General features: G+C 39.0%; 1 protein-coding gene across 5 annotated transcripts; it reads left to right on the forward strand.

Annotated features, from left to right (window-relative positions):
• Positions 1-3,593: 3,593 nt before the first annotated feature.
• Positions 3,594-12,425, forward strand: LOC112294964 (uncharacterized). Of its 5 annotated transcripts, none has more exons than XR_016498280.1 (16): positions 3,865-4,507; positions 5,216-5,302; positions 5,598-5,707; positions 5,962-6,012; positions 6,178-6,349; positions 6,609-6,935; positions 7,214-7,417; positions 7,666-8,211; positions 8,451-8,663; positions 9,099-9,290; positions 9,422-9,606; positions 9,932-10,084; positions 10,312-10,396; positions 10,572-11,132; positions 11,497-11,607; positions 12,311-12,425. XR_016498280.1 is itself a non-coding variant. In XM_090244323.1 (14 exons), the coding sequence occupies exons 1-14, from the start codon at positions 4,010-4,012 to the stop codon at positions 11,004-11,006; spliced, it is 3,258 nt and encodes a 1,085-aa protein (XP_090100449.1). In that variant the 5' UTR covers positions 3,594-4,009; the 3' UTR covers positions 11,007-11,876. The 5 variants fall into 5 exon arrangements, 1 of the variants encoding a protein (XP_090100449.1); XR_016498279.1 differs by lacking the exon at positions 12,311-12,425 and adding an exon at positions 11,763-11,876; XR_016498278.1 differs by lacking the exon at positions 12,311-12,425 and adding an exon at positions 11,763-11,876 and having other exon boundaries at positions 10,572-11,607.
• The last annotated feature ends 1,824 nt before the right edge of the window (positions 12,426-14,249 follow it).

A 14,249-nucleotide genomic window follows, 5' to 3' on the forward strand; every position in this document is an offset into this window, starting at 1 on the left:
TTGCTAGACCACTAAGCGTGAAGCTTAGAAGCTCCTCATTGAAATTTTCAATAAATATTTTTTGGGACCAGTGACACGAGTTTCCACTAGTTAGTTTATATTATAGCATTGTATAGATATAATATCAAATCTCAAATGTATATTTCTAACCAATTTGATTACTATGGTAAAAGTTGAGAACATTTATCTTGCTATGGCTGACTCAGAAGAAAGGTAGACTTTGATTTGTGATCATCATTGGCGTATATCTATTTACATCAGTCAAGAGTCTGCCAGTCTGGGAATGTTTAATTAATCGTCCCTTCTCACAAGAAAGCTATACTTGTGTAGTCAATCTTCTATTTTCTTTTTTTTGACACAAAAGAAGTTATTAATTATGTTAACCTGTCCCCCAACAAAATAAGAAGGGTTTGTGTTCCCAAAAGCATGGTCAGCACCTTTGGCAGTGGTGATGAAATCCTTTGAGCTTTGGAAAGGCTGACCTTGACCAAGCTAACCAATCTCTGTTTTTATACCAAAATAAGTCTTTGACTATCTCTCTTTTTTTTCTCTACTTTTTCATTATATGTATGTATGAATATATGTATGTATGTATATGTATATTCTATATATGTATTTTCATATTTGAATACACGTACGCACTCCCTCATACAGTCATACATGTATTGACATACTCTTTAGTTTAAACTCAGTTTACTGAACATGTGTGAATTGTCTAGTTTTAGGTACTTCTGCTCTAAATCAACTACAGGAGTGAGAAATTTCAAAGGTTTTATGTTTTTGTGATATAAATATGTAGTTGTTTAGACAAACATAATCAAGTAATTTGAGGAATTTATACAAAAAATAAAATGTGTTATAATAATTGTAAAATAAAAATGTAATTCATGGACATATTCTGCAAATTCTCCACATGGGTTCTGTTCACAAATGATCACATTCTAATTAAATTAATTATCCAACATTGATATTTATTTCTAAATAATTTTTTACTTGATATAGTCTTACTGAAGCACATATTCCATTATTATAAAAACATCCTCAATTGTCTTACTTTTACTTTTAGTTCACTTTTTTTTTCTCTCTCCCAATGATTTCGGAGAATTTCTTGTTGTTGATTTTGTTTTTATTGCTTTGTGTAGTTAGTTATATTAATGAACCACCACTCTCATATTGGTAAACATTAGTGACAAAGCATGTCTGCATTCATAGCAATTGCATGCTATCTTCGATTTCCAATGATCTTGGTTAGTTTCTATGATTTGAATGTACCTAATAGTGTTAAAAAATCATCTATGTTTATTAGCATATACATATATGCAATTGAAGACTTGTCAAATATTAAAGTGTTTTTTATGGTGAAAGTCATGACAATATACTCATGGTTGGAACTGTAAAAACTCTGTTTGGTTATGTTGAATTTATCCTCTTAACCATATTGAGCATAGTTTCTATATACATATGGAATGTTATTTTTCTCCCTCAACATTTCAATAGCAATCCTATTAAAGGCCTTAAACTATTTGTTCATTTATTACTGTCTTTTCATACTCTTTCACACTACAGCACACATCAATTTCATTACTTTCACCGTTATGATTGGATTGCAGATGCTTGTTTTACAGTTGTTGGTAGATGTCCCTTTGTCCTGCATGCATGATCTTGTATTAGTTATAAATAATTCCCTTCTTAAACCAAATCAAAAGTTAAAATTATTCAGGATCCAACCATTATAATATATAAACTTAAATTTAAAGGAGGAAATGAAAAAAAGCACAGAACACGGAAAGTGCAACACCTCTTTCATGTACAAAATTTAAAAATTGATTAAAAAAAAAAAAAAAAAAAACTGTGAGATAGAATTGAATGTGAGAATGAATAACATCATTCCTTTCTCATTATCATCCAAACCATCATCTAAATTATCATCCAAGTTATTATTCATCCAAGTTCCCACAAATTCCACTTATTGCTGACTCATCACTTGCTTTTGCCACTGTTCCACTAAGTGGGGGGGAGAAGGGATCGCGCAGGGAAAACAAGTCGGTAATAAATATGGTGCGAATTATCTCCTTTACTTCAGCATTCATCACTAGTGCAGTTTCTAAAACTTGAAAGGGAGCCGAAAGTCTGAAGGGGCGCAGAGAATTTTCCCAGGAAGCTGCCCGGCCCTTAAAGGCGTGCTTTGGCCATGTTCTCTTGCCAAAGCACAAAGATAGAAAAACGCATGGGGGACAAGGATATGCATGGTGGGATTATTTTTTATTATTTTCATTCCATGGCAGCCTCAGTTTGCCCCCTCCGCTACCACATGTGCGCCACCCTTGATTTATTCCCGTTTTCTGCCCTAGAGTTTCTTTGGAAATTTTACCGGAGGATTTCATCCATCGGCGGCAGTCTGGGTTCTGCCCTCCCGCTTCCCCCCCGCTGCCTCCGCGGGCCAAAACAGATTTACGCGAAAGAAGTGTCCCAAATTAATATAAGTAACGTGAGAAGTCAGCAGCTGGGAAGGCTGGGGCGAGTGGCAGTGGATTCTAATTGTGTTGGGATGGTTCAGGATTCGATACCATGCGGCAGCGCCGAAGACCTTCTACAGAAATCTCTGTTTTAGCCCTTCTTTTAAATGCCAAATCGCTTCGCCCTAGACCTCCGTAAGCATCTGCTCCTCGGCCCTGGGTTCCGATTTGCGGAGGATGCCTCAGGTGAGGGCACGACCGGACATAAAAATAATATTGTTGAGATGGCCCGGAATCTATTCATGGATGAACAAGAGTACTTACCATGGTCTCGTTCTGGAGGATGTTTCGCCGTCGCCTGTGTCGCCCCAGCCCTCGGCGTCGGTACTAGTGTTTTATCCTCTGGTAAAGCAGCTCCTTACAGAGAGAAGGTATCAGTAACTCGAGGTGGTTAATTTTGTCCTTTCTCGGCTGGCAGTCATAGCCTTCGGAAGCCGTACGAGGAACAAGCTGCGCTTATTATCTGGGGAAGGTCATAACAGAGATACCGAACTACAAGAACCTTCATGTTTTATGGTATTTCGCTTCTATGAGACCTTGATTCAAACCCTCATCACCAAATAGTATCAAAATAAAATAAAAATTAACAGAAAACAACTACAATCACTACGTTAGCTTATCGTTAACGCGCATAAAAAAGTAAAGTCAATATCTAATTGATAACATAATTGTGTAGACGCTGTGGAGGCTGTGAAATGGCAGTTTAAATCTCATTGACTCAAGCTGAAAAACGTGCTATTTAACCTGCAGTACACGTATAGATTGACGTGGCATTCAAGTCGTAAACATGGAACGGATTGCTCCGAGAGGAACGCATGACTTGAACCAAATTTGAAACTAGGGCCAACGAGGAGTTGGGAATAGGAATATATGCATGTATGGCTTGTGTACGTATATATTCTCCATATATACAGGAGATACGGATTCGGGACTTTAGCTTTTTCAGGCATGGAGTCGATGGGGGGGGGGTGCATGCATGACCATGGGGGATGGGATGGTATGGCCCTAGAGGTCGACTCCGACTGCATCGTGTTCGGCTGCTTTGTCTCTCTGGAGTCTTCTGTATGTTTTTCGACGGGCCTTGAGCGCGCTCGCAATTCCCTCCTCAACCCCGCCTCTCTAACGGATTCCTGCGTCCCCCCCACTCCCATGGTTCCCTTCAATCTCTCCTTCGTTCGCCACTTTAACGCACCGTGCCTCGTTTTAAAGCCATTACTCGGCCATTTTCGTGGACCCTTGCGTAGTCTCATAGGCGGAGCGTTTTTTTTGTTTTTTTTTGTTTTGGACATGCGATGTCGTTTGCCGTGGTAAAGAGACTGCATGTTGGTAGTGTTCGGTAGAACGAGGGATAGGGAGAGAGATAGAGATAGAGAGAGCGAGAGAGTGCGGCATTGGTGAGCCTGACGCTGTGGACGAGCAGGCGTTGTGGAACTTGAACGAATCTTCACCTGAGAGGCGCTCTTACAATTTTTTTGCGTGAGCCATCTCCACAGATGGGCAGGCATAGAGAGGACTTTCTAGGGACGATCGAGAATGGATTGTACTGGGAAGCGCCGGTGTTGAATCAATGCCGTGACCACAATAACGGTATTGGTAACGGGTGTGTGCATTACGTTAGTAGCTTCAAATCCAGAAGTATGTTCAATGGCAGGACGAGTAATTTGGAGAGAACGAGTACAGCGTCGGCGGGGAAGAGTGGGAAGTGGCCCAGCGCTTACCGGATACTTATTGCTGTTCTGGTGGTTTTATTCCTGATTGGCACTGTCACTCATGGATTCGTCTTCCTTCTGTTTGGCTATACCGACTTGCAAGTGGATTCCCCGAAGATTTTTCCAACGGTTTTTGCATCGGAACAGGAAACACCGAACGACGACGTGAAATTTGTGCCGCGCAACATAGTGGAGAGATTGTTGTTATCAAAAGGAAAAGTCACCGTCGCTGATTTGAGGAAAGAAAAAAGATTTCCTGTGCGACCTCCGCGGCTTGCCTTGGTACGCATCGACAATTTTTCTTGATCGCACGTGCTTGTCGTTCATCACGAGGCATAGTGTAAGTGTGTTCTACGTCATTGGCAGTGAGGACGTTTCCGATGAAATGCTTAAAACTTCACTACAGGTAATCGTCATCGTTTACAAGTCAAAGCCGCGAACCTTTCGTAGGGCCCGTTGGAACGACGGCATTCACCCTCGCTTATCCTTTCATCTTGTTGTGCCACTAATCCCCACAATTGAATCGTAATAGCGTTCTAGAAGTGGGCTTACGAATCAGTAAAGGGTCGCAGAATCGACGGATTGCATCAATGCCGTACAGGATTAGTATTGTTCAAAAAGAGTTTTCGAGGTCCATTGCAGACGAATCAATTCCAATCCTTATCGGATTAGCGTAACGATTGGGCAAGTCAGTGTTGATCGTCGAATAGAGATGTAGTGTGAGTAAACATGAATCTTTGAGACAGTAGTTAGACAATTAGAAGAGAATTCCTTTCACAAGGCCCAATCAAAGCTTCTTGTGCTAACTGACTTTGTATGGGGAACCGCTAGGGAATGTTTTTAATGAATGTTTGGCAATATCAAGCTCTTTTTCTTTTATTTTTAGCAGCAGCACAGAAGATAACCAGGTTGGTTTCGACACGCTGACTGCACTGATCCTGGATTTCATGCAATCTCAGATTTGTAACAGTTTCCTTTGCGTCTCTGCAGGTTTGTCCCAACCTTGTCCGGAATCCGCTCTCTTTGTATGTCCTTACTCTTGCAACAGGATTGCAAGAACTGGGCTACGACTTAGAGGTAAACGTGATTTCTTTGACGACTTTCAAATATGTGCACAACCTTTCCCACTACACAGACCCTTCAAGTATAATTCCTTTTTGTTATTTAGTTTCTTTTTGTTACTCCCCCCCGCTTTGCTGAAAATTAGTTATCTCAGTTTCTACCTAACGTTAGGTTTTCTATGATGGATTAACATCTTGAAACCGAGGTGACAATTTGACTTTCATTAGATGATATTTTGGAATTCTAGGTGATTTTATTTTATTTTTTCTCGTCATGGATAGTGAGGACGTCTTGTTGATACATGATGCAGGTGCACACTCTGAGAGATGGAGAGCTCCGCCCAGCTTGGGAGGCCTTGGGTGTGCCAGTCAGGCAACTGAGAATTAACGTTCAGAACGTAACTAGTGTTGACTGGCTGAAGTAAGTACTGTGTTCTGTCCAGCCAATCATTGAAGTGTCTTACAACTATCTTTTTCTTTATATCAGAAGTATTATGCGGAAGTCTATTCTATCACAGAAGATTGTTACCTATAGCCAAGAGCTTGCGTTTAATAGATCTGCAATAACCATGTATTGTACGTGACGAGGATGTGATATGTCGAATGAAATCTTTGGGCGGTTAAACATCCATGAAATCCTGATTCTTGTGAATGGTTTATTCCAATGTTGTGCAGCTATGAAGGTGTTATTTCTTTTTCTGTCAACACGAAAGCTGTCATAAATAGGTATGTGTATGAAATTTTTCTATCCCAAGGCTGCCCATGTAAACGAACCGCATGGGTCTTATTCTTTATTCCTTCCATCATTTTCTGCTTCTCACTGGTGCGCATCAAATGGTGATTTTGGCTGTGACAGAATCTAGCACTAATAGTGTGCTGTTTTTGAGCCAGTCTTGCGCAGGAGCCCTTCAGAAATATCCCAGTTGTATGGGTAATAAACGAGGATTCCCTAGGCCGACGGCTCGAGGATTACGGTTCCGCGGCTGCAGAGGGACTCATCTCCGACTGGAGACATAGTTTTAAAAGAGCAGATGTAGTGGTTTTTCAAGACTATGCACTAACGGTATGCTTCACTGGAGCTATCTTACCTGGATTACTTTATATGTGTGACCACCAGTCCGTGCCATGTACAAAATTTCGGTTATCGTTACTTTCTGAAACCGCTGTTGACTATGATTTCCGCTTCAGAAAAGGTTTCTTGAACTGTTGAGAAAGTTCAATGCAATCGGGTTATTGTATTCTAAGTAGCAACTTTAAAAAGATGAATTTGGTCAAGAAGGACTACTTGAATTTGTACTGACCATCCGTATTCGTGCCTTCAGATGGTTTACACCATGCTGGACACTGGAAATTTCTTCGTCATTCCAGGATCACCTCTAGAAGTGTGGACTGCTGAGAACTACAAAATCACACATTCTCGAGACAGCCTACGTGCACAGTATGGGGTGCATCATGATAGCTCCGTAATAACTGTTGTGGGGAGCCCTTTCCTTTACCATGGATTGTGGAGAGAACATGCTCTAGTCATGCGTTCGTTAGCAAGATCTGTGTCAACATTCGGTGACGCATCTACAAAAGGTGATAGGCTTATCCAGCTATTTATCATTGGCCATGGCAACCAATCAAGCAGCTATGGTGCTTCCTTGCAGGTGAAGTGTGCTGTTTTGAAATCTTTTTAGCGACATATTGTGCTCGTGAAGTTTGCCTTGAAGTAAGAGTAGCTGAAGTAGACACATTACGCGGTCTACAATGAAGTTTCTTATGTCACATTTTTGTTGATAGGTTGATTTGTAATGAGTGAGACATTTTGATTTTGGCAGGTAGAATGAACTAACGATAGTTTTGTTAGGATCGATATGTGCGGTCCCAAGAGGGTGAAATGCGTGTATTATAGCAATCACATGGTTTTTTTTAATGGTGGCCACAGATTATGGCAGAGCATCTTGGGTTGAAGAATGGCACAGTACGTTATGTAGGTGCTGGTGAGGATGTAACGGGCGTGGTGTGGATGTCGGATGCCGTTGTGTATGGATCATTCCGTAATGAACAGTCGTTTCCATCGATATTGAGTCTGGCCATGAGCCTTCAGCGGCCGGTGATCATACCCAACCGAAGAGTATTTCGAGAGCAAGTAAGATTGAATTTGGCGATGGGGGTGGCGGAAACAAGCTTTTCAATTATTCGTGTGAATTGGGTCACAACGTTAGTCGGAGATCTGGTTGACAGATGTTAACTAGAAACTTGGAATTGGTGTAGCATGGAGTGAGATTTGATAATTAGAATTTTTCTGTGCACAGTTTCTGGAGGTTCAGTGGTTTGGACGTTGGTTTGGGTACATGTGTGGTTCTGTAACTGATTGGATTTGAAATTATGACACAGATTGTGGATGGAGAAAATGGCATCTTGTTTCCTGTGGGGGATGACGTGAAACTGAGTGAAGCTATGGTACGTGTATTAAGAAACAAAGCAGAAGCAGGTGCATTGGCATTGAGTGGGCAAATGAAGGCTCAAAACATGTGTGCTTTAAATGTGAGTCTGAGTTACGGGGAGCTTCTGGAGAGCGTTTTGGAGTTTCCTGTCGAGGCAGAGCTACCGCGTCGACTGGATGAATCTGAGAAGAGTTTAAAAGAAGGATGGCGTTGGGACTTATTCTTCCCAGCTAATGCTCCTCTCTGGGAGTACTTCCAGTCCCGGATGCAGGGACCAATGGTTGCAAATGACGATATTGGTGGTAGTATCATCGAGGTTTTGGAGGAGCAGTGGAATGTACATAGTGGTGTAGTTCAGAATTTTAGCGACAGCATGGGATTTGATAGTTTGACCGAGGATAACAATATTGCCAACGACTTTGTCACTGATTTTGATCTACACGAAGCCAAGGCAATAGAAAATGAGCTTGAAGCAGAACGAATTGAACGAGAAGAGGTGTGCCCTTGGTACCTGTGATTTAACCATGAACAGTATTCTGTGAAGTTACTGACCCTTCCTTGGGTTCCTCAGAATTTACAGAATCCAATGAGATAGTATTTAAGTTTGATAACCCTTTTCGGACTTCTGAACATTTAGCGGGTTTGACATGATTGAATGGCAAGTGTCAAAGACGCATGTGCGTTCCCCCCCTCCCCCATAACTCTGACTTCTGTCTTCATCTTTTTTTTTCGCAGTTGCTTGAAAGGAAGATTCTATTGCAATCTACTTGGGAGGATATCAGCAAAATGGTGAAAAAAACTGAGGTTCACAAGGATGATTTGAAAGAAAGATCCGATGCAGAAATCCAGCGCTCTGGACAACCTTTATGTATATATGAGCCATATCATGGTACAGGTGCATGGCCGTTCCTTCACGACGAGAACACTCTTTATCGAGCCATAAGTCTTGTAAGCTACTTAGCCAGCTCTTGCCATTCTCATGAGTGTATGCTGTTATTTAGGTCTGCTGATCTATGTAGATTATATCCAGATCATGTATTTCACCTAAAAAAGGATAATTTGACTGAATTCATCGTTTAAGTCATATATGATTGTTCGATCTTGGAATGAAACCACTGCGTCATTGTAAGAACAACGCAAGAGCTTCAATTCTTTCTGTAGGTTTTGCGTGCTTCAGTTCTTTGTATTATGTCATGCTCATGTCCTGGCAGTGACAGGTTGATGCGCCATTGGACACTGAGGAATATTAAGTCTCTAGTGTATACTTTCTTCTATCCTCGTACCTGTAAGTTGATATTATTATGGCTTTAAGTTGTAACGTTACAACTGGCTGTTGCAGATTACTTCATGTTTTTTTTATTTGAATTTCCCTTCTTTTTGCAGTCCACACATGCAAGGCGTCCGACAGATGATGATGTTGATGCCCAGGAACGGTTGCCTGGACTCTTGAACGACTCATATTATCGCAATGTTTTGTGCGAATTTGGAACATTTTTTGCGATCGCCAACCGCATTGACGTTGTCCACAAAAATCCGTGGATTGGCTTTCAGCCGTGGCGGGCATCAAGCAGAAATGTATGTAAATCTCTTGTTGAAACTTGTAAGCTAGATCGACACCCGTTCTGTAACTTGAACGCTTTTGTTATTTCATGCATTTGTTATAAAATGGTAGGCACATTGTACTAACAAGGATACATTGAATTCAGGTTGCATTGACAGCCGCGGCTGAAGCTGCTCTGATTGAAGCAGTGAGCACCGGGAGAGATGGTGATGCCGTCTACTTCTGGGCTCGAACTGATGGCAATGCTGGTACATCAGGGGAGGGTTCTTTTGTAGAGCCAGCAGTTAATTTCTGGACTTATTGTGACTCTGTCAATTCTGGGCAATGCAGGTATGGCTCTTTTCATTGCTCTCCAAGGAAATGCTCTCATGCGAAAAAAATGAATAGAAGTGGAAGTTATTCGAAGCTTATAACAAACTAACTAATGACATCAAATCATAGACCTGGATCATGAACACCATACTGAAAATACTAAGTACAGTTGAGCCCTTCTAATGGACCTCAGAGCCGAAATTTGACGGTATGACCGTCTGCTAATGAAAGACAATATTATTAGTAGCGCTTGTCATTTGCATGTCGTTTTCCTGGTCCACGAAGTGCTCAAACAGGATAGGAATATGAAATGATTAGACCTTAAGCAGTTTTAATCTTGCAGAGAGGCTTTTACTATGTCGATGAGGCGCATGTATGGCCTGCCTGATAATTGGACATCTTTGCCGCCGATGCCAGATGATGGTGGCACCTGGTCTGCCTTGCATTCCTGGGCAATGCCGACATCATCTTTTGTGGAGTTCATCCTGTTTTCGAGGTAATTTCTTCTCATGGCGCAGTCCTCAGTCCCAAGTTCACTGTTTGCCAATGTTTCGAGATGACAATGTCGCATCTCTTCCTTGGAGCCGGTGCTTGGTTATTGAGGTAGTAATTCCATCATTATTTACTGAACAGAATTCCTTGGCGAGTTGTGCATGTCAGATACTTGTGCCACCATTTTTTGTGCATATAATGACTGATGAGTCAAACGGTTATTCATGACAGGATATTTGTGGATGCACTGGATGCTCAGTATTACGAAGAACATCACTATCTTGGAAAGTGTCGCTTTGCTAGTTTCCAGCGTGAGGTAATTCTTTCCCCTGTTTTTTAATCGAATGCTGCACCAATTTTTTCTCCACTACAAGGATGCAAAATTTGAGGGCATTTTCAGATACTTTCCACATATTTTCAGGGACTCTAAATAGATCACATCAGAGCATTGGTCTTGACCATGGGACATGACATTTTCTATTTCCTTGCAGGGTCAGCATTGCTACTGCCGGCTACTGGAAGGACTGGTCAACGTATGGGCATATCACAGTGCCAGGAGTATGATTTATGTGAACCCCAAAACAGGGGAGATGGAAGAGCAGCATGCGCTAGAATCACGTCTTGGCAATATGTGGGTCAAATTTTTCAGCTTGAGTACCCTCAAGACCATGGACGAGGACCTTGCAGAGGCAGCTGATGATGGTGACCATCCCAGGGCACGGTGGTTGTGGCCACAAACTGGTGAAGTATTCTGGCAAGGAATTTTTGAGCGTGAAAAAGAAGAGCGATTGAGATTAAAGCTGGAAAAAAAGAAAAAACTCAAGGAAAAGTTGGCTCGGATGAGGAATAAGACGTACAGGCAAAAATCTCTGGGAAGATACATCAAACCTCCCCCGGGACTAGGATACCTATCTCCTTCCGGATGAACTAGGCCAAAGTTGTCGTGGCATCCAAAATGAAGTCAGCATCACCACTTTCTGGACAAAATTACTGTCCTTGAGACTCACCAATATTTGCCGAGGAAGAATCGAAAGCTGGAGATTACAATCCAGGTACTGGGCTCCATCAAGTTTTAACAGATTGTAACAACAGTCTACATCCAAACAGTAACTGCGAATGGTTGATTGCTGTCTCTCGCTCGGCAGCTTGCATGAAGTCGATATCCTTCCTTAGGGAGCTGCAGCTACTGGGATCTTGGTGATAAACACAAGATTTCGGAAGAGCACAAATTCAAGTTTGAGGTCCTGAAACTTAATGAATCAGGATGTTCTGAGACATGTTCTCCTGGCGACATTCCTTCGGGAGAGTGGTTCCAAGATCTGAATAGTTGATTAATTTTACCTCGTGCGTGTTCTATTGCATCATATACCCAAAGTGCAGACTAAGAACTGACAGAATTGAAAGATGAAAACTCAGGTGGCATTGCGGGCTTGTCTGAGAAACCAAACCAGAAAAGTTTTTCTAAAATTTTCCCATCGAAAGGGTGAGCGCTTGAAGGAATGCTCCATAATGATGTGGACTACAAAGGTACACATTCTGCTCAGAATCACATTCCAAATGGGGAGATTTAACTAGAAATTGTTCTGATTGGACATTGTACTGCTAGTTCTGAGGGTCGATTTGAGCTTCTTCTGTAAGAAAAAAAAAGGATTTTAACTGAAACTAGGAGGTTGTAAATACAGGTCACTCTATTTTGAGCTTGTTCCTTGCAAGCATTCTTTTAATCCGACTTTTCCGTTTTGGAATCGTTGAGGGAACGAAATACATTTCCAGATCAAGCTGTATGCTGACATGAATCCTATATGTGAAGGCAGTGTTGCAGTGGTTGGGGAGTTTACTTAACCATGGAGTAAACTTTTCTTGTTTGCATTTTGCAATTTAATTTAATCGGCGATCCTGTGACCTATTTATCCGTTGACAAAATTTTCGTGTACTGACTTCTTTTACAATTTTTGTGGACTGATTTTAATATACAGCACAACGATGGGTTCGACAGAAGTATTTGTATAGGAAGTTTGCATGTTCTGGAACTAAATTTGCAGCATGGCCATTAGTTTTATGATTTCTTCTGCCGCATAGTTCACATGCTGCCCAATCATCCCCATATTTTCTCAGTGCTACAAAACAAGCTGGATCTTACAGGTTCGGTTGACCATTATTTGTAATGTGGACTTAACAAATAATTTGCTGCTATTTTTCACTAAACAACAGTTCGTACAATACGTAACAGGTTATTTGTGCTCTACCATGACAATATGAAAGTTAAAACCCACAAATCTGCACATCTTTGGAGCAGTCTTACTCAATTGGACGACCACAAAGAATTAATCTCCTCAGTTCATCATGGATGAATATCTGAAGTCAAAGAATCAACCCACACATTGTGCATATTATGGATTAATATCTAAAATCAATACTCATCCATGTTTGGGATATTTGGGTTAATTATTTTTCAAAATCCTTGCTTGATTTGTTAACATGATGAGAGTGGTCCAAAAGAACTTACATGTCTCAAAATTTAAAGATAATGAGAGTAACTCAAGAAATAATGACCTTATAAAAGTTGCTTGTCTTAAAATTTAAAATTAAAAAGAATAGCTTAATGTAAGTCAATCTAAAAGAAATTGCATGTTTCAAAGATTATGGCTTAATTTAATGAATTAATACTTAAGAAATTTTAAAGTTGGTACATTATCAATTTAGCTTTAATTTAGAATCTTGTTGTTTACAAAATTTATCTTGAGCAAACACAAAGCTTCTCTAGAACTCTCTAAGTTTTGTTCTCAAAATCATAAGTATATTTATGAAAAAAAATGATGCTATTCCTACTTGTTGCATGCAAGTCAAAAGATATAAAGTAAGTAATAAGTGAAAGGTTGAACCTTTGTTCAAACTTAAAACCTTAAACTTCCTTGTTTCTCTCTTTTCTATTTTTACTTTAGAGGTACTTCTATACAATTTCAAATAGAACAATCACTAGAAGTTGTTAGATTATTTAATTTTACTAAATCACTTTTGAATTGAGGTTTTTTATTTATAGAAAAAAATAAAAAATATCTCATATAGGCAATCTCTATATTACTTAATATTTTTAGAAATCTTAGAAATATATACAAGTGATAAGCATTTTAGAGCCTTAAGCAAGTATTTATATATAACACTAATAAGAGTGGAATTACTTATCTCTCTTGTAAAAGGCACAATCTTCTACAAAAATATTTCTTAGTGCTATGGTTCTTTGATCATCTTTGCACCACCTTTGTTTTTAATTTCTCATCTTTGTACAATACATTTTCTTATAATTGAACAATCTCAAACTTTTGAAATGAGAACACCTACCACCATCTTACTTCTTTTACAATTGTGATTCAAATCTCAGATTAGTTCTACAACAAAGTTTTTATTTATTTATTTATTTTTAAAATCTTACTTTAGTTTTTGCTTTTGATTTTTTTTAATCCATATTGATTTTTTAAAATATTGATTGTGATTTTTAATTTATAACTATTGTTTATAAACTTAATTTATGTACAAATCTTTATTTTATTGAATCACACTACTTACTTGTGCTATATTATGGCTATGTTCAATTGGCATTTCTTAAATACATTAGATTAATATATGATTTTAATTAGATCTTTTAATTACTTTTTAAATTATTTTTATTTTTTTATTTTTTTATTAAAGGATTTTATATCAAAATAAGAATGTTAGCCGTTTTTTGTTTTTTTTATTATGTCTTTAGTTATTTTTGGTATTTATTTATTTATTTATTTATTTTTAAGATTTAAGGATTAAAATTTTAAACTAGATCACACCAAATATTAATCTCAAAAGAAATTACTGTAATGACTTATATTAAAATATAATGATAAAGTAGATATATTAGACTTTTGATTATAAAAGAAAAATATTTAAAGTTTGCATATTCTTATTATGATTTTTTTTAAAAAAATGTGATGTTTAGAAACACCCTTCTTGAAAACCTTAATTCTCTTAGAAATCCTAAATCTAAAATTTTAAAAATCTTATCAGCTCTAAATCTCAAAACCTATCAACTTAAAATAAACCTTAAATATACTCTATGTCATTTTTAAAGTATTCTTAAGAAAATCATAAGAGATCCTAATAAAATCTTTAAAATATCTTAAGAGATCCTAACAAATCTT

This window comes from Physcomitrium patens, chromosome 18 (assembly GCF_059467195.1).
Source record: "Physcomitrium patens ecotype Gransden chromosome 18, ASM5946719v1, whole genome shotgun sequence".
NCBI classification, from domain to species: Eukaryota; Viridiplantae; Streptophyta; class Bryopsida; order Funariales; family Funariaceae; genus Physcomitrium; species Physcomitrium patens.

Bases quoted from the DNA above. Each gene is read 5' to 3' on its own strand.
- LOC112294964 (XM_090244323.1), top strand. From the start codon at position 4,010: ATGGGCAGGCATAGAGAGGACTTTCTAGGGACGATCGAGAATGGATTG. The intron at 6,936-7,213 runs GTGAAGTGTGCT...TGGTGGCCACAG, and splicing joins GCTATGGTGCTTCCTTGCAG to ATTATGGCAGAGCATCTTGG. The intron at 9,291-9,421 runs GTATGTAAATCT...CATTGAATTCAG, and splicing joins GGCGGGCATCAAGCAGAAAT to GTTGCATTGACAGCCGCGGC.